Here is a 27,138-nt window from a genome sequence, read left to right on the forward strand (position 1 = left end):
CATGTTGCTAATATGCATCATCAGATTTACAAAATCAAATGATCAAATTCAGCTTGGACTCCCATGGATATTTTACACAATTTATAAGTTTAGCCATGAGAGTGCTGCCATGTATATTAACTGACATTTCTTTCCATATGTGAAGTTTCGACAACTTTTGCAAGCGCAGCAGCGACCAGGACCACAGAGCAAAGTACAACAATGACGCCTTATACAACTGAATCAACATCAACAGTGCCAGGTACCGTAAATTGCAACCTGTATTCTAAATGCGTCAAGGGAAAATTAGAAAAAATGATCAAACTTGTGTCAACCGTCCGTAGACCCAGAGAGTATCCTATCCTATCCTATCTATTCCTATTTGATTTCATACACCTGTATAAGATCAACGTTCAGCCTCCTTTTATCCAAGAAATAAAGTCCAACCCTACCCATTTTTTATGAATATTTCAGTTCTTGATTGTGGCCACATCCTCAAAATTATTGCAGTTTTGTCCAAGATACTAGCCATGAATAATAACAGTAAAGCGAAACCAGCCAAATTAAAAATATCTATGGAAATTAGAAAGAGTGAATGTTTAGTGCAAAGAAATTATAGGCGGTGGAATGCTCAGAGTTGTCCAATTAATTCAGGTAACTAATGAATGTGAATTCTAAAGCTAACAGCAAATACTCAATCAAAACTGCATGCACAAATTCAATATTTTCAGTTGATGACAACTACACGATACATTGTGTAATAGCACGGTGGCAAGTCCATACCTAACACAAAGAAAATAATTCCACATCAAAGTTTATCATAATTCTTAAGTTTCATCAGAACTTCGAATGTTATCCATCCAATTATTCGTTGGTTGTTTTCATCCCCTTTAACGTTTCATCTCATCAGTTCATCGTTCGCTGCTGCATTTTAACAAAGTGTCCAATTTCCTTTCAATCTTCATTGATGTCACATCTTCATTTCATTCTCAGAACCAAGCACAACTGCCACTGCATCGACTATGTCCGCCACTAGCAGCGAAACAACAGGTACTAGGATAATGCAGCACCAGGATTCACTGATCAGACTTTAAAATGATTCATTACTTACCTACACAAGAGACAAACAATAGATGATGCTTGATCTTTACATCAACCAATGTCCCTAAAAGATGCCAAACCATCGATCAGTTTGCAGTTATTTGCTGATGCGATAGAAACCAGCACAGAGTGGTGAGGAGAATATTCTAAGCGAAAATAAGTTGCAAAAAAAGAAATGCATGCTGCTAGTTTGCTTTCTGATGCCTGTTTGATGCATAATGTAGAGTCGAAGGTAAAAACAGGGCAGTTTTTGTGAGGCAGTCATTGATTAAATTTTCAAAAAGCCTTTTCCGTCACTAAATATCAGGATCCCAGGTTAGGTTGTTGTAACTGATAGAGTCTATTTTTAGCCTCATTTTATCCAAGAAATAAAGTCCAAGCCTGCTCAACTATCACATATATTTCTGGTGTTCATATGGGCTACATCCTCTAATTGATTGTAGTTTTGTCCAATGTTCTTGGCTTGAATAACAACAGTCTCATGAAACTATCCAAGATCAAAATATCCAGTTAATGTCCAGTGCAAAAATATTATATGCAGTGTATTGCTCACAAATGACCAATGAATTCAGGTAACTAAAGGACGCAGAATTCTAACTATATCAGCAAATGCTCAATTAAAACTGCATGCACAAATTCAGTATTTTCAGTTGATGACAACGACATGAAACCGTGCAATAACATGGTGACAATTCTGTGCATTACAGTAAACAATTCTATGCCAAACTTTTTCATTATTTCTAATTTTCATCAGAATTCCAAATGTTATCTACCCAATTCTTCATTGAATGCATTGTTAACATTTCCTTTTGTCAGTTTAATTTTCACTGCTGCACTATACCTGAATTGTGAAACAAAGAGAGCCCAATTTCCTTTCAATATCCACTGATGTCACATCTTCATTTTATTCCCAGAACCAAGCACAACAACTGCCTCTGCATCGACTACGTCCGCCACTAGCAGCATGATGTTTGATCATTCTATGTTCCTGAAATGGCCAAACAATTGATCAGTTCACAGTTATACACTGTGTATTATTGAACAATTCTATAGAAACAGCACAGTGCAGTCAGAGGAATATTACAAGAGGAGAATAAGGCACATGAAAAAGAAAAAAAAGTTGTCAATTTTTAATTTTTTATATCTACATCAACAAGGAAAGGTACCATAAATTAAAACTCATACTCCAAATGGGGCAAAGGAAAATTAGAAATAATGATAGAACTTATGTCAACCTTCCTTATACTAAGAGCGTATCCTATCTATTCCTATATAATTCAACCTCCTTTTATCCAAGAAATATAGTCCAGCATACTAATTTTTTGCGAATATTTCAGTTCTTGATTGTGGCTACATTCTCAAACATTTCAGTTTTATCCATGATTCTGGCTATAAATAACAACAGTAAAATGAAACTAGCTAAATTCAAAATATCTATGGAAATTAGAAAGTGTTACTCTTTAGTGCAAAGAAATTATAGGCAGTGGAATGCTCACAATTGGCCAATTCAGGTATCCACTGGATGAGAATTCTAAAGCTAACAGCAAATACACCATCAAAATTACAGGAACAAATTCAATATTTTTCAGTTGATGACAACTAATTGAGGCATTGTGCAATAGTATGGACAATTCCATGCATAACACAGAGAATACAATTACATACCAAAGTTTCATCAGAACTCCAAATATTATCCACCCAATTATACATTTCTTCTCATCAGTTCAACTTTCACTTCTGCACTTGACACGATTTGTGAAACAAAAAGCATCCAATTCCCATTCAATATCCATTAATGTCTCATCTTCATTTCATTCACAGAACCAAGAGCAACAACTGCCACTGCATCGACTACACCCGCCACTAGCAGCGAAACAACAGGTACTAGGATAATGTAGCACCAGCATTCACTGATCAGATTTTTAAAATGATTCATTAATTACCTGCACAAGTGCCAAACAATAGATGATGCTTGATCTTAATATCAACCAATATTCCTCAAAGAGGCCAAACCATCGATCAGTTCACAGTTATATATTGAGTAGCACTGAATAATTCCATAGCAACAGCACCATGCGGTCAGGAAAATATTACAAGAGCAGAATAGGTCACATGAAAAAGAAAAGTATGTGTAAATTTGCTTTCTCATGTCTTGTATAATACATCATGTAAAGCCAAAGGTAACATCGGAGCAGTCTTCTCTGTGAGGCACTCAATGATCAAATTTTCAACGCCTCTCCCATCACTAAACATGGATTAAAAAGTCGGATCCCAGATTAGACTGTTGTAATTGATGACAGAAATATAGTCATAACTGGGGTATAATTTTGTTGCCTAACACGTTGATGTCAGTTAGAAAAGCAATTGCTTTTATAATCACTTCAATAGGTTAAGTAGCAATATCATGCAAATAGTCAAATAAGCTAATAATAAGTCAAACAATTAATCATTTATCATTTGTAATATCATGGATGCTTATTTGGTTGTAAAATAGCAGCAGATCTAAATCAAATATTCAAATTCAGCTTGGACTTTCAGGGACATTTTACACAATTGACAATTGTAGGCATGAATATGCTGCCATGTATTTTAACTGACATGATTATATAGTCCAAAGTCAGCATGGAATCACGAGTGGCTCCAGACTATTGGAAATTTGCAAATATTACTCCGCTGTTAAAGAATGGAGCAAAGCAGTGTAGTGGAAACTGTGGCTGGTGAGCCTGACTTCAGTAGTTCATAAGATTTTAGAGTTCATTATAAAGGATGAGGTTTCTGAGTACTTACAAGCACACAATAAAATAAGCCAAAGTCAGTATGGTTTTGTGAAAGGGAAATCTTGCCTGATGAACCCATTGAAATTCTTTGCTGAAGTAAATAGCAGGATAGGCAATGGAGAGTCAGTGGATGGTATTTACCTGGGATTTCAGGAAGCCTTTGATAAGATGCCGCACATGAGACTGCTAAAGAAGATGAGATCTGGTATTCTAGGGAACATAGTAGCATTGATAGAAGGCTGGCTGAATGGCAGAAGGCAAAGAGTGACAATGAAGGGGGCTTTTTCCGGTTGGCTGCCAGTGACTCGCGGAGTTCCGCAGGCGTCGGTGTTGGGGCTGCTGCCCTTCACGTTGTATATCAAAGATTTGGATGAGGGAATTGATAGCTTTGTGGCCAAGTTTATGGATGATGCAAAGATAGGTGAAGGGGAAGGTAATGTAGAGAAAGCAGGAACTCTGCAGAAGGACTTGGACAAGTTGGGAGAGTGGGCAAAGAAGTGGCAGATGGAATACAGTGTAGCAAAGTGTGCAGTCATGCATTTTGGTAGTAGGAATAAGGCATGGACTATTTTTTAAATGGCAAATGGATTCAAAAATCAGAGGTGTAAAGGGGAGTGCTGGTGCAGGATTCCCAAAAGGATAATTTGCAAGTTGAATTGGTAGTAAGGAAGGCAAATGCAATGTTAACATTTATTTTGAGAGGACCAGAATATAAAAACAGGAATGTAATGCTGAGGCTTTATAAGGCACTGGGCCGACTGCATTTGGAGTATTATGAGCAGTTTTGGGCTCCATATCTGAGGAGGGGTGTGCTGTTCTTGGAGAGTCTCCAGAGGAGGTTTACGAGAATGATCTCGGGTATGGCTGGGTTAACATATAATGTCCCTTTGACAAAACCGGGCCAGTATTCACTAGAGTGTAGAAGGATGAGGGGAAACCTCACCGAAACATATTTATTACTTTCAAAGAATTATGTTGCCTTTAAAATCAATGTATAAAATCAAAGTGGGCAAAGAACAAATGCAAATATTTTAAAAATGTAGTTAGATTCCAAGTTCTAATAAAACAGCATTTTGTTCAAGTCATTGAGCAATTCTTCACCAAATTTAATTATCTCTTCAGTATTTTAAAGGCTTTGTTGTAGAATAAAGTGTTTTATTACTTTCAAAGAATTATGTTACCTTTAACATCAATGAGTGTTTTCTCTTCTTTTTTCCATTTTAGAGCCAACCACAACTACTACTCCACCTGCAACCACGCCCGCCACAAGCAGCAAACCATCAGGTATAATTATGCATCAACTCTCTCCATTGTTCATCTTCTCAGACATATTTGTCCCCAACCTTATAGTTTCCAAGCACCGCATGGCCCAGTTTTACCTTCTCCTCAAAATCCATGCACACAACTGCCCTGGTAGACCCATTGTTTCTGCCTGCTCCAGTCCCACTGAAATGAATTCCACCTACCTGGACTCCATCCTATCCCCCAGGTCCAAACTCTCCTGCCCTCCACTAATACTCTACTCCCCTGGTCCTCACCCTTAACAAGTTCTCCAGCTCCTCCCACTTCCTCCAAGTCCAAGGCGTAGCTATGGGCACCTGACGGTTGACACAAAATGCTGGAGTAACTCAGCGGGTCCCGGCATCTCGGGAGAGAAAGAATGGCTGAATTTTCGGGTCAAGACCCTTCTTCAGACACCCGCATGGGCCCCAGCTATGCCTGCCTCTTTGAAGGATTCGTTGAGCAATCCTTGTTCCAGGCGAGCACTAGCCCTATCCCCAAACTCTATGTCCATTACATTGACGACTGCATCGGTGCTACCTCCTGCACCCATGCAGAACTCATGGACTTTATTAACCACTAACATCCATCCTGCACTCAAATTCACTTGGGCCACCTCCGACATCTCCCTCCCCTTTCTTGATATCACCGTCTCCATCACAGGAGGTAGACTATCGCCTGATGCCTATTACAAACCCACTGACTCCCACAATGATCTAGACTACACTTTTCCCAAACCCTGCTTCCTGCAAAGACTCTCTCCTCTACTCCCAATTCCTCCGTCTACACCGCATTTGCTCCCAAGATGAGATGTTCCATACCCGGGCATCCTAGATGTCCTCATTCTTTAGGGAATGGCGGTTACCCTCTCCCATCATAGATGAGGCCTTCACTCATGTCTCCTCGGTGCCCCACAGCTCCACCCTTGCTCCCCCTCCCCCGATTCGCAACAGAGACAGACTCCCCCTAGTCCTTACCTTTCACCCCAACAGCAATCGCATATAACCTATAATCCTCTGACGTTTTTGCCACCTCCAACGGGATCCCACCACAAGTCACTTCTTCCCATCTTCACACCTATCCGCCTTCCAGAGAGACCGTTCCCTCCGCAACTCCCTGAGTAACTCATCCCTTCCGACCCAAACCACCCCCTCCCCAGGTACCGTCCCCTGCAACCGCAGGAGGTGCAACATCTGTCGCTATACCTCCTCCCACGATCCTGTCCAGGGACCCCGACAGTCCTTTCAGGTTAGGAAGAGGTTCACTTGCACCTCCTCCAACCTCATCTACTGTATCCGTCGTTCAAGATGTGGATACTTATACATCAGCGAAACCAAGCGTAGACTGGGCGATGGTTTCATTGAACACCTTCGCTCAGTCCACCTGGTCCTACCTGATCTCCCGGTTGGCCATTCACTTTAATTCCCCTTCCCATTCCTACACTGACCTTTCTGGTAATGTGTTTTATTGCTATAGTTATGTTGCCTTTAACATCAATACTAAATAAATTCATCACATTACAATAACATCACAAATGTAAATTGAAACCTGCAGACAGAATTTCAAAGCAGTCACGACCAGAAGTCCAACTTTTTCAGTGTGGAATAACAAGTGACCTTTCATGCGTAAGACCAAGAACAAATTACAATACATAGCACTTACCTAACAATCAAGAACATAGATTTAGTTAGATCTCCAAGTTCCAATAAAACAGCATACCGATCAAATATTATTGAGCATTTCTGCACCAAATGTTATTTTCTTTTTAGCAGTAGAAAGGTATAGAATAAAGTGTTTTATTACTTTCAAATAATTATGTTGCTTTAAACATCAATGTGTCTTTTGTCTTCTTTTTCCATTTTAGAGCCAACCACAATTACTACTGCACCTACAACCATTCCCACCACAAGCAGCAAAACAACAGGTATAACATCCAACTGAGTCAACAGCAATCTTGAGAGGTTCCTTGTTATAGTTATGGTTATTTCAAAAGTGGACTAAAGCCAATTAACAATTGTTAAAAAAATGTGACTTGTTAACGTGTATTCCTCGGCTATTATCAACAGTCAACAGTCAACAGAGCTTTATTTGTCATTCGGTACCAAGGTACCGAACGAAATTACATAGCAGTCACACAAAAAAAAAAAAAAGAACACAAGACACATGACCCCAACGCAAACGTCCATCACAGTGACTCCAAACACCCCCTCACTGTGATGGAGGCAACAAAACTTCCACTCATCCCCGACCGACCCGCACAGTCCCCGCGGCCGAGTCGCACCGGGCGCTGAAACGTCTCGCGGCCGAGCCGGGCGATGGAAGGCCCCGCGGCCGAGCCGTGCGCAGCTAAGTCCCGCGGCCAAGCCGCGCCGGGCGATGTTAGGTCCCGTGGCCGAGCCGCACCGGGCGATGGAAGGCCCCGCAGCCAAGCCGCACCGGGCACTGTTAAGTCCAGCGGCCGAGCCGCACCAGCGATGAAAAGTCCCGCGGCCGAGCTAGTTCTAGTTTCGACAGTCATCCCCAAATTAAAACCATCTAATGTTGTATGGTCCATGAAATTTCAACCTGTTAAAGTTCTGATTCAAGTATTTTACATGCAATTTAATACTCAGCAATGTGTAAAGAATGTCACTACTTAATAAATTCATCACATAACAATTACATCACAAATGTAGATTGAAAACCTGCAAGCAGAATTGCAAAACATTCACAACCAGAAGACCAAACTATTTTCTGTGGAGTAACAGGTGACCTTTCATGCATAAGAGAAAAAGGAAAAAAAAATCCCGGGATGGCGGGTCTGTCATATGAGGAAAGATTGGAAAGACTGGGCTAGTATTCACTGGAGTTTAGAAGGATGAGAGGAGATCTGAAAGAGAAGTATAAAATTATAAAAAGACTGGACAAGCTAGATGCAAGAAAAATGTTCCCAATTTTGGGGAGTCCAGAGCCAGGGGCCACAGTAAAGGTGAGGCCATTTAAAACTGAGGTGAGAAGAAACTTTTTCACCCAGAGAATTGTGAATTTGTGGAATTCTCTGCCACAGAAGGCTTTGGAGGCCAATTCACTGGATGAATTTAAAAGAGAGTTAGATAGAGCTCTTGGGGCGAGTGGAATCAAGGGATATGGGGAGAAGGCAGGCACAGGTTACTGATTGTGGATGATCAGCCGTGATAACAATGAATGGCGGTGCAGGCTCAAAGGGCCAAATGGCCTCCTCCTGCACCTATTTTCTATGTTTCTAAGACCAAGAAAATATTATAATCCATAGCACTTACCTGACAATCAAGAACAGAAATTTAGTTAGATCTCCAAGTTCTAATTCAACAGCATACTGATCAAATCTTATTGAGCATTTCTTCTCAAAATTTAATTTTCTCTTCAGTAGTTGAAATGTTTTGTCGCAGAATAAAGTGTTTCATTACTTTCAAAGAATTATGTTGCCTTTAATATCAATTTGTCTTTTCTCTTCTTTTTCCATTTTAGAGCCAACCAAAATTACTACTGTACCTACAACCACTCCCACCACAAGCAACAAAACAACAGGTATGATTATGCATCAACTGTATGCCTTCTTCATCATCCTAGTCATATTTAAGAAAACACTGAAGAAGGGTCTCGACCCCAAAGGTCACCTAATCCTTTTCCACAGAGATGCTGTCTGACCTGCTGTTACTCCAGCTTTTTGTGTCTCCATTCGGTTTAAATCAGCATCTGCTGTTCCTTTATACACTAATATTGCTAAAACATGCCAAAACAATTGATCAAAGTACAATCTCATGCTGACCATCAATCACCCATCTCACGCTAGGTCTGTTATCATGCTTTCTCATCCACATTTTGCAAAGCAAGAGAAAAGCAATAGAAAAAGATTGATTATTGTTTTTGCCAACTTACTTCAAAATGTCAGCAGGAGAAGGGAAAGACATTGTGGCCTTCCATCACAGTGAGGAGAGGACTGGAGGAGACTCACTGTGATGGATGTTTCTTTGATGGATGTTTCTTTTTTTGTGTGTTTTTGGGGTTGTGTAATTTTAATGCCTATTTAATGCTTTTATTGTTGGACTGTGGGTGACTGAATTTCGTCCAATATTGGATGACAAATAAAGCTATCTTGAATCTTGAATCTTGAATCTTGAAAATGGCCAAACTTCAAATGATCACTTCACACAATTATTGTAATAAATGAAGTAATTATATAGATGTAGCTAAATGTAGTCAGGAGATTTTTTAGAAAATAATTCATTCCACTAAAAGAAGAAAATTATGATGTACATTTGCTTTGTTACATGGCATATAGTCAAAGACAACAATAGCTGAGCCATCACTGTTAACCACTCAATTATCATATTTTCCCAGCTCCTCTCCAATCAGGAAGCATAGTTTAAACATTACGAACCACACATTAGACCGTAGTGATTGGTGGTACATATGGAGCCATTTCTCAGCAATAATTTGCATGCCTAACACATTTGTCTCATAGAAACGTCGAATCATAGAAAATTGGTGCAGGAGTAGGCCATTCGGCCCTTTGAGCCTGCACTGCAATTCAATATGGTCATGATTGATCAACCTAAATCAGTATCCTGTGCCTGCTTTCATCTGACTCAGATGGAAATCCAGTCAATATTGTAATCCCCTCACCAAATCATGGAGCCTTTGCCAATTGGAAATCAGCTGCAGTTCCATGGCTTAGTTAGCAGGTAGCTGATTACAAGATGCTAATATTTGTCTTCATAACAAAAACAAATAAATGTATTAAGCTTAGAATATTAGGGATACTTTATATAACTTCTAAGAGTAGATATCCTAGTACAGCCCAGTATTTTATAAGATGCCAATATTTGTCTTCAATAGGAAAACAAATATCTAGTCAGCTTAGAATTTTAGGGATACTTTATATAATTTCTAAGAGTAGATATCCTAGTAAAGCCCAGTATTTTTTGTGCATAGGGAAGCTTTGGTCAGTTTGACTTCTTAGGCAACTGAGTCAACAGCAACCTTGACAGGCACCTTGTATTGCAAAGATTTTTAAAACTTTGTGTTGTTAACATGTATTCCTACGCTATTATTCAAAGTTTGAGTTTTGACTATCATCCCCAAATTAAAACCGTTTAATGTTGTATGGTCTGTGAAATTTCAACCTGTTAAAGTTCTGATTCAAATAATTTACATGCAATTTAATACTCAGAGATGCATAAAAAATGTCAATACTTTATAAATGCATCACATTACAATTACATCACAAATTTAGATTGTAATCTGCAGGCAGAATTTCAAAGCAGTCACTACCAGAAGTTCAAACATTTCACTGTGGAATAACAGGTGACCTTTCATGCATAAGACCAAGAACAAATTACAATCCATCGCACTTACCTGACAATCAAGAACATAAATGTAGTTAGATCTCCAATTTCCAATAAAACAGCATACTGATCAAATCTTATTGAGCATTTCTTCTCAACATTTTATTTTCTCTTCAATAGTTGAAATGTTTTGTCGTAGATAAAGTGTTTTATTACTTTCAAGAATTATGTTGCCTTTAATATCACTGTGTTTTTTCTCTTCTTTTTCCATTTTAGAGCAAACAACAACAACTACTGCACCTACAACCACTCCCATCACAAGCAGCAAAACAACAGGTATAATTATGTATCTCTCGTTCATCTTCCCAGACTCATATTTAAGAAAATACTGAAGAAGGGACTCGACCCCAAACGCCACCTTTACCTTTTCCCCAGAGGTGCTGTCGGACCCACCTAGTGACTCCAGCTTTTTGTGTCTAACTCTGGTTTTACCCAGCATCTGCAGTTCCTTTCTACACTGATATTTACTATCTACACAATGCAAAAAAATATCTTTTATTGTCATTGTACAAGTACAATGAGATTGAGAATGTCACTTCCATATCGATGCTAGTAAATATATAAATAAATCACGGCGAAAATGAAAACAACAAAAGGGGGGGGAACGAAAAAAGGAGGAACAAGGTAAAGTGCAAACAAAGGTTCATGCAGGGGTCAGTTGTGCCAGATGACCCTGGGGGCAGAGACAGATCATGGCGGGCTCTCAGCAGGACCGATTCAGAGCAGCTATAGCTCTAGAGATAAAGCTGTTTCTTAGTCTGGAGATGCGGGCAAAGAAGGCCTTGTACCGTCTGCCAGATGGGAGTAGTTCAAACAGATGGTGGCATGGGTGTGTGGAGTCCTTGTAGATGCTGATGGCTTTCCTGAGGCAGCGTGCATGTAGATGTCCTCCAGGGCTGGTTGCTGTATCCCAATAATCCTCTGCGCTCTGCAGACGACCCGCTGAAGAGCTTTCCTATCCGCTGCTGTGCAGCTGAGATACCACACATAGATGCCGTATGTCAGTATGCTCTCTGTGGTGCAGCGGTAGAAGGTCATCAGAAGCTGTTGTGGCAGACCGACCTTTTTTTAACATTCTCTGGAAAAACAGCTGTTGCTGTGCATTTTTGACTAGTGCAGCAGTGTTTGTGGCTCATGTGAGGTCCTGTGAAACGTGTGTGCCCAGTAACCTGAAGCTGGACACTCTCACCACTTCGTCCCCATTGATGAGGACTGGAGCGTATTCCCCATTCTGTGACCTTCTAAAGTTGATAATTAGCTCCAAGGTTTTTGATGTGTTTAGGGACAGGTTGTTCTCTGAGCACCAGCTCGCCAGGTTCTGCACCTCCGCTCTATAAGCTGATTCATCGCCGTTGGAGATCAGCCTGATCACCGTTGTGTCATCCGCAAATTTGACGATGGTGTTGGTGGCGAATACATGGACACAGTCATGTGTGAAGAGGGAGTAGAGGATGGGGCTCAATATACAACCGTGCAGTGTACCGGTACTCAGGGTGGTGGTGGAGGATAGGTGGCGGCCCAGTCTCACTGCCTGAGGGCGCTCCGTCAGGAATTTCAGGATCCAGTTGCACATAGGCGAGCTGAGGCCTAGCTGGTGGAGTTTGGAGGTGAGCTTGGTGGGGTGACTGTGTTGAAGGCAGAGCTATCGTCTATAAACAGCATCCTCGCGTATGTTCCCTGTCTCTCCAGATGAGTCAAGACGGTATGAAGAGCCAGAGAGATGGCGTCCTCTGTGGATCTATTTGCTCTGTATGTGAATTAATGTGGATCTAGTGAGGCAGGGATGGTGGCTTTGATGTGGGAGAGGACCAACCTTTCAAAGCACTTCATAATTATCGGTATGAGGGCAACTGGACGATAGTCATTCAGGTTGCTGATGCTTGCTTTGTTCAGCACCGGCACTGGTGGCTGGCTTCAGGCACTTTGGGACCGTTGCCAGAGATAGAAACAGATTGAAGATCTTTGTGAATACTTCAGCAAGCTGGTCAGCACAGTCGTTAAGTACCCGTCCTGGGACTCCATCCGGGCCTGCAGCCTTGCGTGGATTGATCCTCTGCAGCGCGCGCTATACTTCATGTGTGCTCAGTGTGAGCACCTGATCATCCTCCGAGGCTGGAATTTTACCGCTCATGTTGTTGATTCCGGTTTCAAAGCGAGCAAAGATGTTGGCCAGTGTGACATCACTTTGTGTCAGGCAGGGTTGCTCTTGTAATCAGTGATATCCCTGATGCCTTGCCACATGCTTCTGGTGTCAGTGCTTTTGAAGTGGTCATCCACGAGTAGTCTGTGGAGGTCTTTGGCCCTTTTTTATGCCTTTTTTCAGGTTTGACCTGGCAACATTGGATTTAAAGGCATTTTAGCAGATTTTGTACCTCTTTATTCATCCACGGTTTACGGTTAGGAATCTTCTTGTCCTCTGTGACATTCTCCACACAGCTGTTGATGTAGGAGAGCACAGTGGATGTGTACTCCTCCAAGTCTACCTCTGTGCCATGGGTGCCTGTTGTGCAAACAGGTCCCAGTGGGTGCGTTCAAAGCAGTCCTGGAGTTGTAAGGTGGATTCCTCAGGCCATTTTTTGACTGTCTTTATTACAGGTTTGGTCTTGCGGATGAGAGGTGTGTATGCTGGCATCAGGATCAGTGAAAGGTCGTCAGATTGTCACAGGGGTAACCAGGGGAGAGCTTTGTATGAGTCCTTGATGTTAGTGTTTAATTTGTCCAGCGTGTTTGAGCCCTTGGTAGGCACTGCACATGCTGGTGGAATTTGTGGAGCACAGCTCATAGATCGACCTGGTTAAAGTCTCCTGCAACAATGAAGGCGCCCTTGGGGTGAGCATCCTGCTGCTTACTGATGGCCAAGTGCAGCTGTGCTAACGCAAGATTAGCATTAGCTTGTGGAGGAATGTATACAGCCATTATGATAAATAAAGAGAATTCCCGAGGCAGGTAAAACGGTCTACATTTAAGCAGTAGGTTTTCCAGATCTGGGGAACAGTACCTCTCTATTTCAGTGTGGTTGGTGCACCAGTCACTGTTAATGAAGATACAGAGCCCCCCAACCTTGCTCTTACCGGAGTCCTTTGTTCTGTCTGCACGATGTAGTGACCGGTTTGTGAGCTCCACAGCCCCATCGGGAACCAGCGCGTTGAGGCACGTTTCCATGAAGATCAGTGCGCAGTGGTACCAAACCATATACCAAACCATGGGCGATGCTTGATCGTGGTACCTACAATTTTTCTAAAACATGCCAAAACAATTGATCAAAGCACAATCTCTTGCCGACCATCAATCACCCATTTCAAGGTAGTTCTATGTTACCACGCTTTCTCATTCACATTTTGCAAAGCAAGAGACAAGCAACAGGCAAAAATTGATCATTGTCTTTGGCAATTTACTCCAATTGCCAAACTAGAGATCACTTCAGACTTAAACAATGTAAAAAATTGAGCAATTCTATAGATGCGGTTAAATGTAGTCAGGAGATTTTTCAGAAAAAATAATTATTCTAACCAAAGAAAATTATAATGTACATTTGTTTTGTTTCATGGCATATAGTCAAAGACAACAACAGCTGAGCTACCACTGTACACCACTCAATTTACCCCTGGAGTGGGGTAACGGGCCGACGAGATCCACATGGATGTGGAGGAATCGGACTGCGGGGACTGTGAACTGCTGGACGGGGGGCCGAGTGTGCCGGTGGACCTTGGAGGTTTGACAAGGGATACAGGAGCGGGACCAGGCGGCCACCTGCCTCCGCAGCCCGTGCCAGACAAAGCAAGCTGCAACCAGAGCCGAAGTGGCCCGGATGGACGGATGTGCCAGGCCGTGAATGGTATCAAAAACCTGGCGCCGCATGGAAGTGGGCACTACCGGGCGGGCGCGTGGCAGAGAAATATCGCACCAGAGTTTGGTACCAGTGAGACCACAGGCTACCTGTGCCAACCGCAACCCCGAGGTGGTGTGGGGGTAGAGGGAGGGGGTGTCTTCCAGGCGCTGAGCCTCCGCGAGCTCCTGGAAATCCACCCCGGAACTTACCTCGGCAACCGCTGAAACCGCTGGTCTGGACAGGGCATCCGCCACAGCGTTTAGTTTACCCGCAATGTGCCGAACGTCGGTGGTAAATTCCGAAACGAAAGTGAGGTGTCTCTGCTGGCGGGTCGACCACGGATCGGATACCTTCATAAAAGCAAACGTCAGTGGCTTGTGGTCAGTGAAGGCCACGAAACAGCGGCCCTCTAAAAAATAGCGAAAATGACGGATCGCCAGGTAGAGGGCCAGGAGTTCCCGATCAAAGGCACTGTAAGCCATTTCGGGGCGAGTGAGCTGGCGGCTGAAAAACGCCAAAGGGTGCCAGAGACCGTTAACCTGCTGTTCTAAGACGCCTCCCACCGCCACGCCGGAGGCATCGACGGTGAGGGCGGTGGGGGCAGAGGAGTGTGGGTGGACGAGCATGGTGGCGTTCGTGAGGGCCAGCTTGGCCGCCGCGAAAGCCGCCTCGGCAGCAGGGGACCACACGAGCTCGGTGGGGTTACCCGCGAGGCATTGGAAAAGGGGGTGCATGATCCGAGCAGCCGCCGGGACGAATCGGTGGTAAAAATTCACCATTCCTACAAATTCTTGTAACCCTTTGATAGTGTCGGGGCGGGGAAAAGAGCGGATAGCAGCCACCTTCTCGGGCAAGGGAACGGCACCGGCCTGTGTGATCCGATGACCCAGGAAATCGACTGAGGATAGTCCGAATTGGCATTTGGACGGGTGTAGGATCAGACCGTGGTCCTGCAACCTTTGGAATATGGAGCGCAGGTGGGACCGGTGTTCGTTAGCCGACCGACTTGCCACGAGAATATCGTCCAGATAGATGAACACAAAAGACATACCCCGACCCACATGGTCCATGAGGCGTTGAAACGACTGGGCGGCGTTTTTTATGCCGAAAGGCATCCGCAGCCACTCAAAAAGCCCGAACGGGGTGATCGTGGCGGTCTTAGGGATGTCTGCAGGGTGAACCGGGATCTGGTGATACCCTCGGATTAAGTCCAGTTTTGAGAATACCGTGGCACCCCCCAGGCTGGCGGAAAAATCCTGAATATGCGGGATCGGGTATCGGTCAGCCGTGGTGATGGCGTTCAGACGTCGGTAATCGCCACACGGTCTCCACCCCCCAGATGCTTTTGGGACCATGTGTAACGGTGAGGCCCATGGGCTGTCTGACGGGCATATGATCCCCAGTCGTTCCAAAGTGAGGAACTCTTCGCGAGCGACTGCCAGCTTATCAGGGGGTAGGCGTCGGGCTCGGGCGAAAACAGGCGGTCCCTCCGTAGGGATGAAGTGCACGACTCCGTGCTTGGCGGCAGGTGTGTCGAAACGCTGGACTAGGAGCTCCGGGAATTCAGCGAGTATCGCAGCAAACGGGTCGGAGGTCGTGGTCGGAGGGTCAACGCTACTGGACGACGGTCGCAGGCACTTCCCGCGGACGTCAGGGTTCAATGAGAAAGCCCAAAGGAAATCCGCGCCCAGGATTGCCTGGCCTACATCCGCGATGATGAAAGTCCAGTTGTAGGTCCTGGAACCAAAGGACAGGGACATGTCCCGTGTTCCGTAGGTACGGACAGGGCTGCCGTTCACCGCAATGAGTGGGGGGCCGGTCTTAACTGATCGAGCTTCCTGGCAGGATACAGGCACAATGCTGACGATCGCTCCGGTGTCCACGAGGAAAACGGTACCGGTATGTTGCTCAGCAAGGTAGAGGCGATGGTTCTGGCCGATCGAGATTGCCTCTACATTTGATCGGCCGAGGCATTTCTCGAGAACGTGCAGGGGCTTCTACAGTTGCGTGCCGCTGCTCCCCACCGTTTATGAAAGAAACACCAGCCGCGCTGGTGTGTTTCTATGTCGCGGGCCTGTTTCAAAATGACCGCCGTCGACGTAGCAGTTTGGCGGGTTTTTTGAAAAGTGGCGGGCGGATGGGCGCCATCTTGGCCGCGCGGTCGGTCGCTCACCGGTGTGGAAACCCGATTTACTGAGCCGGGGAGCCTCGTCTTTGCCGCGACCAGTGCGTCCGCCTTTTCTGCGAAATCCATCGGGTCCCCGAAAGTAACGTCTGCTAGGACTACGCGGACGTCCTCTGGCAGCTTCTCGCGGAATGCCTCCTCGAACATGAGGCATTTGGTGTGCTCTCCCGCTAGAGTCATCATCTCCGTCATGAGGACCGACGGCGGTCGGTCCCCGAGCTCAGGTAAGTGCAGGAGTGTGCTGGCCCGCTGTTGTTGGCTGCGGCCGAAGGTTTTCAGCAGCAGCGACTTGAGGCCCGCATACTTGCCGGTTTCTGGCGGGTCGGTGACGTACTGCGCGACCCGTGCGGACGTCTCCGACGGCAGGACGCTCAATAGATGGTAGAACCTGGTTTTGTCCTCCTGTATGCCCCGGAGGTGGAACTGTGCCTCCGCTTGGGCGAACCACAGGTGTGGTTGGTGGGCCCAGAACGGGGGCAGATGAACGCCGACTGCGTTCGGTGTCGATGCCTCCCGATGGGACATCTTGGTCAATTCTTCACCAAATTTAAATATATTCAGAATTTTAAATGCTTTGTCATAGAATAAAGTGTTTTATTACTTTCAAAGAGTTGTGTTGCCTTTAACATCAATGTGTCTTTTCTCTTCTTTTTCCATTTTAGAGCCAACCACAACTATTACTGTACCGATAACCACTCTCATGACAATCAGCAACACAACAGGTATTTGCATCAACTATATCCCTTGTTCATGTTTCCAGAGTAATATTTACTATCTACGCAAGTACAAAACTATAGGCCATGCTTGATCATGCCACCCACAATTTTTGTAAACATGGCAAAACACTTGATCAAAGCACTTGATCTCATGCCGTCCATCAATTATCTATTTCACACCAATTTAATGCAGAAAAATGTGAGGTGTTGCTTTTTGGGAAGTCTAACATGGGCAGGACCTACACAATGAATGGTAGTTCTATGGGGAGTGTTGTAGAGCCGAGGGATCTAAGAGTGCAGGTGCATAGTTCCCTGAAGGTGGAGTCGCAGGTAGATCGGGTGGTCAAAAAGGCATTTTGCACATTGGCCTTCATCAGCCAGAGTATTGAGTATAGAAGTTGGGTGGTCATGTTATAGTTATCTCAGACATTGATGAGGCCACATTTAGAGTATTGAGTTCAGTTCTGGGTACCGTGTTATAGGAAAGATGTTGTCAAGATGGAAAGGGTGCAGAGAAGATTTCCAAGGATGTTGCTAAAACTAGAGGGTCTGAGCTTGAGGCAGAGGGTCTGAGCTTGAGACAGAGGTTGAGTAGGCTGATACTCCAATCTTTGGAGTGCAGGAGGATGAGGGGTGATCTTATATAAGTGTATAAGATAATGAAACAAATAGATCGGCTAGATGTACAGAGTTTCTTGCCCAGAGTAGGTGAATGGGGGACCAGAGGACATTGGTTTAAGGTGAAGGGGAAAACATTTAATAGAAAGCTGAGGGTTAACTTTTTCACACAAAGGGTGGTAAATGTATGGACAAGCTGCCACAGGAGGTAATTAGGGTAGGGACTATCCCAATGTTCAAGAAGCAGTTAGACAGGTACATTGGTAGGACAGGTTTGGAGGAATAGGGACCAAATGCTGGGGGGTGGAACTAGTGTAGATGGGACATGTTGGCCGGCGTGGGAAAGTTGGGCCAAAGGGCCTGTTTCCACACAGTATCACGTTATAACTATGAATCTAAGTCTCTGAATCTAGTACTTCAACTGTTGTCCTTCTCCAGCATGCAGGTTAATTGTGTACCATCTTACAGAAATAAACCATGTTTTATCTAATATGCGATATCTCAACTGTGTTTTGTCTCTGTAGTATTAGGTCACATTGGCACCACTTTCCGCAGATCAGTCCAAAACCTTTCTCTCACTCAAGTCTCCCTTGACGTATTCTTTCATCATTAGCAATTCCAAATTCAAATGTTCCAAGCAAAAAAAAACACCAAATCAATATAAAATGTTCAACCCTTTTTCTGATCCCATGGAATTTCCTGTTTTGAACTGTGGCTTTTAATTCTTCCTTTCAATAAGATATACCTTTTCACATGACATGGCACAGTGAGGCATTGTTATGCCACTATGCAGCATAGGTGATACTTCACTACTTATAGGTTTTGCCTGGGATTGGCCCAAAGGTAATTTCAGAGTGTGCCCGAAAGAATCACCACCATGAATTTTGGGGCAGCATGGTGGCACAGCGGTAGTGCTGCTGCCTTATTGCGCTTACTGTGCCGGAGATCCTGGTTCGATCCCGACTACTGGTGCTGTCTGTACAGAGTTTGTACCCTTGTCCGCGATCTTCAGTTTCCTCCCACATTCCAAAGACTTACAGATTTCTAGGTTAATTGGCTTGGCGTAAGTGTAAATTGTCCCTAGTGTGTGTCAGATAGCGCTAATATGCGGGGATCGCTGGTCGGTGCGGACGGTGGGCCGAAAGGCCTGTTCTCGTGCTGTAGCTCTAAACTAAACCATGCAGACACTGAAAGCTACAATTGAAGCACTGTACCATATAATATGAATCCCAGATTCATCTATGTTACTCCCTCAAGCATGAAGATGAACAAAGAACAATGATTGGAGGAATTCAGCACGTCAACCACCATCTGTGGAGGGAAATGGACAGTCAATGCTGCAGATCCACTTCCCTCCATAGATGCTGCTCGACCGGCTGTGTTCCTCCAGCAAATTGGTTGTTGCTTCAAATTCCAGCATCTGCAGTCTCTTGTGTATCAAGACGAACCCCTTTGCGTTCACCTCAATTTTCATCCTGTCAACCCTATCGATGCTTCTCATTAATTTATGTGCTTCTGTTAGGTGTGGTATTCAATTTCATTAAGCATTGTAACATAAGTGTACAAGCTAATTTTGGTTAAACAGCTTGAACTGTTCAGTTTGGCACATAAGCAAAACTTCCTTCTGAGGTCAAGGAGCTTATCCGTATTGTCAAGCAGCACATGTTATTAACCATACTGGCTTCAGACCACACTGACTAATGAGATGATATCTGAAGTTTTTGTAATAAGGAGCAAAGGAAAAATAGGTTGAAAATTCATGTTTACTCTATATTTCTTTCATTCCGATTGTGTTGATGGTTTTACTGGCTGATTATGTTTAGAAGGTAAGCTTAAGGAGATTTGACATCAACAAAAGAACCTTTGAGTAGGAAAGAACTGCAGATGCTGGTTTACACCAAAGATAGACACAAAGTGCTGGAGTAACTCGGCGGGACAGGCAGCATCTTTGGAGAGAAGGAATGGTGACGTTTCGGGTCAAGACCCTTCTTCAGACTGCTTGAACGAGGATTGGGGAGGAATGAGGAGAGAGAGAAAGCAAGGGTTATTTGAGGTTAGAGAAATCAATATTCATTCTGCTGGGTTATAAACTGCCCAAGCAAAATATGAGGTGCTATTATACTTGCAGTTAACTTTTTTGGTTTTGTTTTAACTTTTATAAAAGCTTTAACTACTTGATCCCCATTCCCTAAATCACTCTTTTCTATACTAATTGCTTCACCTCTTGCATAAAAAATATCCAGGTCTCCAACAGAAATGGTCATAATAACCTTGTGAGTTTTACACTTCATTTACAGGAAGTTTAAAAATGATATACCCACTAAATCAACATTTTTTTTCATGAAAAATGAAGAGGAAGTGCTACGATATTTCCATATCAGTTCGACTTTCAGGCAAACATGTTGTTCACATTAAAAATGGACTTCCTATTTACAAACCATGTAAAAGGCCTATGTAATTGTGGATTCAATTTAACAACATATGCAAGTTAGATTTTTTTATTTTTGAAGAGCATTGAACCAAATGGATATTAATTTTGACTATCATTTTCCAGACATAGATGAATGTCTCTCTAGCCCATGTATGAATGGAACATGTTCAAATATACGAGGAGGTTACCAATGCGTATGCAGAAGTGGCTACACAGGAACGCTCTGTGAAATTGGTAGGCAGTACATTCTGAATTCTACCGTTTTTGTAAAGCTTGAAAAAATTCATAAACCTACAATGCAGGACACTGTCATATTACAAACATAATCAGATATTAAACCTCTATCTGCCAAGTATTTGGTAATGATGATCTTTCCTTAGAGAAAATTATCTGTACCCAAGATGGCATAACAATTATTTAAATTTGTGTAGAGATCTGAGTGATTTCATCACACATGTTTCACTGTCCTTGGTTTATTTGGAGTCGCTTACCTTTTGGTAGAAACAAATAATTTTGAATATTTTTAATTTTATTTTTCTTCACTTCTCAGATATTGACGAGTGTTTCAGCCAACCATGTCTGAATGGAGCGACCTGCATTGATCACGCAGATGACATTCAATGCGTCTGTTTGCTTGGATATACCAATCGATATTGTCAAAGTGGTGGGAATTTATTTATTTTCAGTACAATTTATTAAGGAAACAATTCATTGTTAGATAGTGTGCAAAGAATACTCATAAAATATATTAATTGCTTCATAAATAATATTCCCTATTACACCTATTACTGCTGCAAATTTTATTAGACCTTTGCATAACCTTATTGCCCTTCTCTGTATTTCTGCAGAATATTTCAAACGTGTCTCCTAAAAGATCTTTTGCCAATTCTAGCATGATCTAAGTCATCTGATTTTGTTGCTATTAACTCAAACCATGATGTACAAAATACTATTTCCACAATGTAGATGACTGTTTGGTGCATTCAAACAATTAGCTGCAATGGGGAATGTGATACTCCTGTAAGTAGAGCTCACAACTCATTGCCTCTAATATTCTAGGAATTAAAGGAGTTGTCTGACGCACTGACTTATATCCAATGGACACTGAAGGAGAGGACTTCTTAAAAAACAATGATATCCAAGATTTCTCTCCTTTAGGGCCATTCTGAGTATCCCTTCGTACTTGATCTGCAATAACGCTTTTGTGCTTGAAGCAGCGTAAACATGGTAGTACAATAAGGGGAGCTGTGATGAGAGCCAACATTTAACATTCACTCACCAATAGCTTGTTGCTCCTCTTGAGAAAGGTATCCAAAATAGCATTGATTACAAACATGTACATCGGAACAGTGGTTTTTGCAGATCTGTTTCAATATATATTTTTAATTGAATAAATATTGTGCAATTGATTAATAAATTGCACAAATGAAAACTGATTTAAGCCGAGTCCGCACCAACCAACGATCCCTGCACACTGACACTATCCTACACTCACTGGCGACACTTTTACATTTATACCAAGCCAATTCACCTACAAACCTGTACGTCTTTGGACTGTGGGAGGAATCCGAAGATCTCGGAGGAAACCCATGCAGGTCACGGGAAGAATGTACAAACTCTGCACAGACAAGCACCCATTGTCAGAATCGAACCCTGTTCTCTGGTGCTGTAGGGCAGTAGCTCTACTGCAACGACGCCATGTCGCACGGTGAAATGTAAAAATGACATACAGTATACTTCCTTCAATGATTGGGGCAATGAGTATAAGAAACATGAACACATGTTGCTGCTTCATAAACTTCAGTCAGATCAAATTTGGATTATTCTGTGTGGTTCTGTTCACCCCATTACAGAAGGGATGTGGAGGCTTTGAAGAGCTTGCAGAAGTGGTTTACCAAGATACAGTCTGGATTAGAGAATATTAGTAATAAAGAGAGATTGGACAAATATGGACTGTTCTCTCTTGTAGCGTCGAAGGCAGAGAGGAGACCTGATCAAAGTAAATAAAATAACGAGTGGCTTAGATAGGGTGGACAGTCAGAATCTTTTGACAATGTCAAAGAGAGAAGGCTTGGCTTTAAGGTAAAAGGAGGAAAGTTTAAAAGAGATATGCGGGGGAAGTTTTTTTTACTCCGCGTTACAGGCACATGGATCTTGCTGCTGTGGGTGGTGGTGAAAGCTGGTGTTATAGTGGCATTAAAGAGGCTTTTAGATGGGGGCATGAATTTGCAGGGAATGGAGGAATATTGATCATGTGCAGTGAGTAGGGATTAGATTAATTGGCATCATGTTTGACATGGACATCATGGGCTGGAGGACCTGTTCCTGTTCTATGGACTATGTAATGTATTGATCAGAACTGCACAGAACTTCATAATTCTAATGCTTTTTCACATTTACATCTCATCCAGATCCATAATTTCTTTCGGCTGTTCCTCCCCTTTTCTCAATCTGCCATCATATCTTTTCCTCTTTAATATCTTCTCCATCTTGAGCTCTCACAAGCCTTTCATTTAGGCTTCCTCTTCACCCTCTTCACAATATCTCGGTATCCTTAAACCTGCAACATCTTTTTACTGTTACCAGTTTTTCTGTAAAGTCTTAGCCTTGAAACATCAACAGTCTCTTGCTCTCTCTCTCGTTCTCTACATCTAAATTCCCAATATTTCTATTTACATTACAAAGTACGGTGAAAAAAAATCTTGATTGCACAGCTTCTAAGGCAGATTGACTTGTTTACTCTCTTGAATATGAATTCCAGAGTATGACCATTATCAATAACATTAATGCAAATGCCTTTCCGATTTTAAGTAATGCTGATCTCAGGAACAAGAATGGAACACATCTGAATGTTTCCAACATTTTCCACGTGTAGAAGTATATCGCAGATATCACAGATGCTGACAATCTGAAATTAAAACAGAAAATACTGAAAACACTCAGCTAGCTATTGTGATGAGAAAAATAAAGTTAATGTATCAGGTTAATGACCTTCCATAAGAACTGACGGAAGGCTGGGATAGTGCAAGGCAATAATAATGCAGATTATAGCAAAAAGAAAAATTAAAAGGGAATTTAAACAAATGCTTAGGTTTAGGTTTATTAAGTTCACATATACCCAGGTACAGTGAAAGGCTTCATTTTACATGCTATCCAAAAAGATCATATATATCATACATAGATACAAGCAGTCCAAACTCAAACACAATAGAATACAGCAAAGAGGAAAATGCAGTGTACAGAATTAATTTATCAAATGAAAATTTGCTTGGTAAACAATTGCTGACTAAAATAATTTGTCTTGTTAATTTAATAAATCCTTTTCTATATTTCAATTACCTGATTAACGTTTTTTTTTCTATTTTAAAACAGTAATTAGTAAATGTCTTAGCAATCCATGCCAAAATGAAGGTGTCTGCCAGGACCGCTTTAACAACTATACTTGCATATGTCCTGACAATTGGAAAGGTCAAGACTGCACAACAGGTTTGTTAGAAGATATATTTTACTTTATTTACATAAATCAGATTTACTATTATTTAAACATAAATACAATGGTAGTAATACTCACATAAATCACAATGAAAGCATAGTCAAGGAGTCAGAAAGAGATACAGCATGGAAATTAGCCCTTCCTTGCCCTCCATTAACCATCCATTTACATGAACTTTACACTTTTATTCTCCCCTCATTGTCATTAACAATCCCCTCTTACTACAACTTACTGACACACTCAGGATAATTCGCAATGGTAATTTTAACCTACCAACCCATACATTTTTGGAACGTTGGAGGAAACCGGAGCACCTGGAGGAAACCCACACAGTCACTGGGAAAACATGCAAGCTCAAAGCAAACGTTGAAGTTTGAATCCAGGCCTCTGACACTGTGAGGCAGCAGGTCTATCAACTGCATCACTGTGCCTGCCACCCAAGGCAAAATATAACAACAGTTTTGATATTTCTTAAAGCAATCAGTTGTACATATATTCACTGCTACTTAGAATTATTGAACACATTTAAATAGGAATGGCTGCAGAGCTAATCCATTGTTAGGAATATATAGAGGTGTACAACAAAAATGTTTTGGATTCCACTCCACCAATGCAAGTGCAATACTGAAAACTTCTTTTCACTTTAACATGATGGACAAGGTCATTGGTATAACAGGGGCTGTTATTGGCAGCACATCATTGGCAGCTGGCTTAGCTATAACTAATCATCTCTCCCAAGTACGAACAAAACTCTGCAAACGACAAACTGGTCAATGTATAAAATAATTCATATTCCACCATTATCTGAAGCCACTCCAATAAGAGATTAACTCTCTCCAAGATCTATTAATTTATTTTAGTGAATGTTTCTGAGAATTATTTGGTGTCGGTTCATATTGCTTGTATTGCGCAAAGCTTGAACTCCACTTTTAAGTAAGAGACAGGTCGAAGATCAAGATCCAGATCCAGAACCAGAATTTTAAATTTGGCATATTTGAGGTGGAACTGAGGAGAAATAGAAATGTGTCCTCTATATCTATTACATCTATCCAGATCAGATATTTTGTGGTCTAGGTTCAATGGTCTGGACTTTGAATCGATGAATTTCTAAGTCATCTTTTAATTGAAGAAAAAGCCGGCAAGAAATATTGTCATATTTATTTATCAGAAAATCAAAGACAACGGTTTGTTTTCCTGGGAGAGAGCGCTGTGGGTGACCTGATTCAGATATACCAAGTTGTGAAGAGCTTGGATAGTGTATGCAGTGAGAAACATTTCCCATTTGGGTGGGTGCCCAAAAATAAGGTGCATCAGTAAAAGTTAGGGGTAAGATATTTTGAAGGGGCTTGAGGAAGATTTTTTTACCAAGAGGATGTGAAATCTAGAGTGCACCTCCTGAAGGAATAGTGCAGCATTTAGAGGAAAAGACTAGAGACATCGAGTAGAGTGCTGGAAATGGGATTTGTTTAGATAGGTAATTTATGGCTGACATGGGAACTGTGGGCCAGTGGGTGAATCCCATGCTGTGTGGCTCTAGGACTCCAGAGAGGAGATAGCTTCATGTAATTCTCACTAATGCATCACTTGTGCTCTTGTCACAAATAATAATGCAGGGCATGAAGATCCCAGAAACACTGTTATGATGGAGGATAATTTGTTTTTAACGTTTCTATCCTAAAAGCAGCCTAAATAACTGTGTACGAGTTTCATTGCTTTGACATATTGCAAGTTATTGCTCTGAATTTTTAATCTCTCATCTGGACTTCTTGGGAATGGTTGTAATATAGAGCATAATTTTTTAGATCATACTTTTTGAAACTTTTTATTAATTCATAAATGAAGCACCTAAATCATATTATTTTATAATAAGTTTTTACATTTTTAACATCATTATGTTCTAATTCAGATGTGGATGAGTGTGCTCTAAATACTCACAACTGTGATCGGCGTGCTGGGATCTGTACAAATACACTTGGATCGTTCAACTGCTCCTGCAGGGAAGGGTACGAAGGTGATGGATTCATTTGCAGAGGTACAGTTTCATTGCAATATTAATTTAATTATTGGAACCAATATATTCACGGTTTTGTTTTATGATTACAAATCTTTGTCGATAAATTGTAATTTTTATATACTAAAAATGTATATATGAAAGATTTTTTACCTTTTGGTACTGCTTTTCACCCAGAGAGTTGTGAATCAGTGGAATTCTCTGCCACAGAAGGCAGTGGGGCCAATTCACTGGATATTTTCAGGAGAGAGTCAGATATAGCTCTTCGGGCTAACTGAATATAGGGATATGGGGAGAAAGCAGGAACAGGGTACTGATTTTGGTTGATCCGCCATGATCATATTGAATGGCGGTGCTGGCTCGAAGGGCCGAATGGCCTCCTCCTGCACCTATTTTCTATGTTTCCCTGAAATTGAAGTTAAAGTGCCAAATAGCACCCTAAATATTATGGCCAAATGAGAAAAAGTAAAGTAAAGCTTTGATTAAAATAATGAAGTTAATTAATGTGTAAATTTATTTTTAATTTTTTAATTTTGATATTTCATTGGTTTAGTAGAACTTCTGCCATAATTTATGAATGAACAATGTGCCCTTTTTATCGGCATATATTGATCTATGATTATCCTTAAAATAACATTGCATTTAGAAACGCTGACAATATAATTTACTCACAGATCATTTATGAAATGTCAGAATTATAACTCAGGCCAGTTTTGGGCATGCTTGCAGGAAATTGTTAATTTGAAGCACATGATGCAAAATGCATTATGTGTACGAGAGTCGTGAACTTCAGGCCTCCTTTACACAATTTCAAATAAAACAGCAAAATTGAACTGAAACGTAAACTTAATGCACAATCTCTTCGCATTATCCAAAACAAATCAAACTGCTAGTTCTCAGCAGGTGCAGATGCTTGGGCCCTTGAACTAATAAACTAGTGTGAAGGCCTGGTCTTATGTTTAAAGCCAACACCATTTGCCAAGTCAGTATTAGTGCTGCAAAGCGCACCAATTGTGCATTGCACATAATCAACATCACTGCAGCAAACTCAGAGGCTGTAATGCATTACCAGCTCAGTTCAGTTCAGTTCTGAAGAAGTGTCTTGACCTGAAACGTCACCTATTCCTTTTCTCCAGAGATGCTGTCTGACCCGCTGAGTTACTCCAGCATTTTGTGTCTATCTTCAGTTTAAACCAGCATCTGCAGTTCCTTCCAACACCAGTTTAGTTTAGTTCAGTTCAGATTAGATTAAAGAATGTGCAACTAAGTTAAATTAACAGGCAATAATTTTTTTGATGATCACATATAAAGGACTGAAAAGTCTATTTCTGCTTGGCATTCAAAGTAACTA

The 27,138-nt window shown here is 42.0% G+C and overlaps 1 protein-coding gene across 1 annotated transcript in view; it reads left to right on the forward strand.

The window, feature by feature from the left end:
* The window catches only part of LOC144590910 (uncharacterized), a gene marked incomplete at its 5' end in the record, with an annotated part of 53,803 nt that overhangs the window by 19,613 nt on the left and 7,052 nt on the right, over positions 1–27,138 (forward strand). Inside the window, 11 exons of the mRNA XM_078395273.1 lie at positions 146–241; positions 5,082–5,141; positions 6,908–6,917; positions 7,003–7,062; positions 8,625–8,684; positions 10,721–10,780; positions 17,181–17,240; positions 20,363–20,517; positions 20,834–20,947; positions 23,656–23,769; positions 25,683–25,808. Coding sequence (XP_078251399.1) covers positions 146–241; positions 5,082–5,141; positions 6,908–6,917; positions 7,003–7,062; positions 8,625–8,684; positions 10,721–10,780; positions 17,181–17,240; positions 20,363–20,517; positions 20,834–20,947; positions 23,656–23,769; positions 25,683–25,808 — 915 coding nt within the window. The remainder of the gene's footprint in view (positions 1–145; positions 242–5,081; positions 5,142–6,907; positions 6,918–7,002; positions 7,063–8,624; positions 8,685–10,720; positions 10,781–17,180; positions 17,241–20,362; positions 20,518–20,833; positions 20,948–23,655; positions 23,770–25,682; positions 25,809–27,138) is intronic.

The sequence above is a fragment of the Rhinoraja longicauda genome, unplaced genomic scaffold, assembly GCF_053455715.1.
Source record: "Rhinoraja longicauda isolate Sanriku21f unplaced genomic scaffold, sRhiLon1.1 Scf000393, whole genome shotgun sequence".
NCBI lineage: Eukaryota > Metazoa > Chordata > Chondrichthyes > Rajiformes > Arhynchobatidae > Rhinoraja > Rhinoraja longicauda.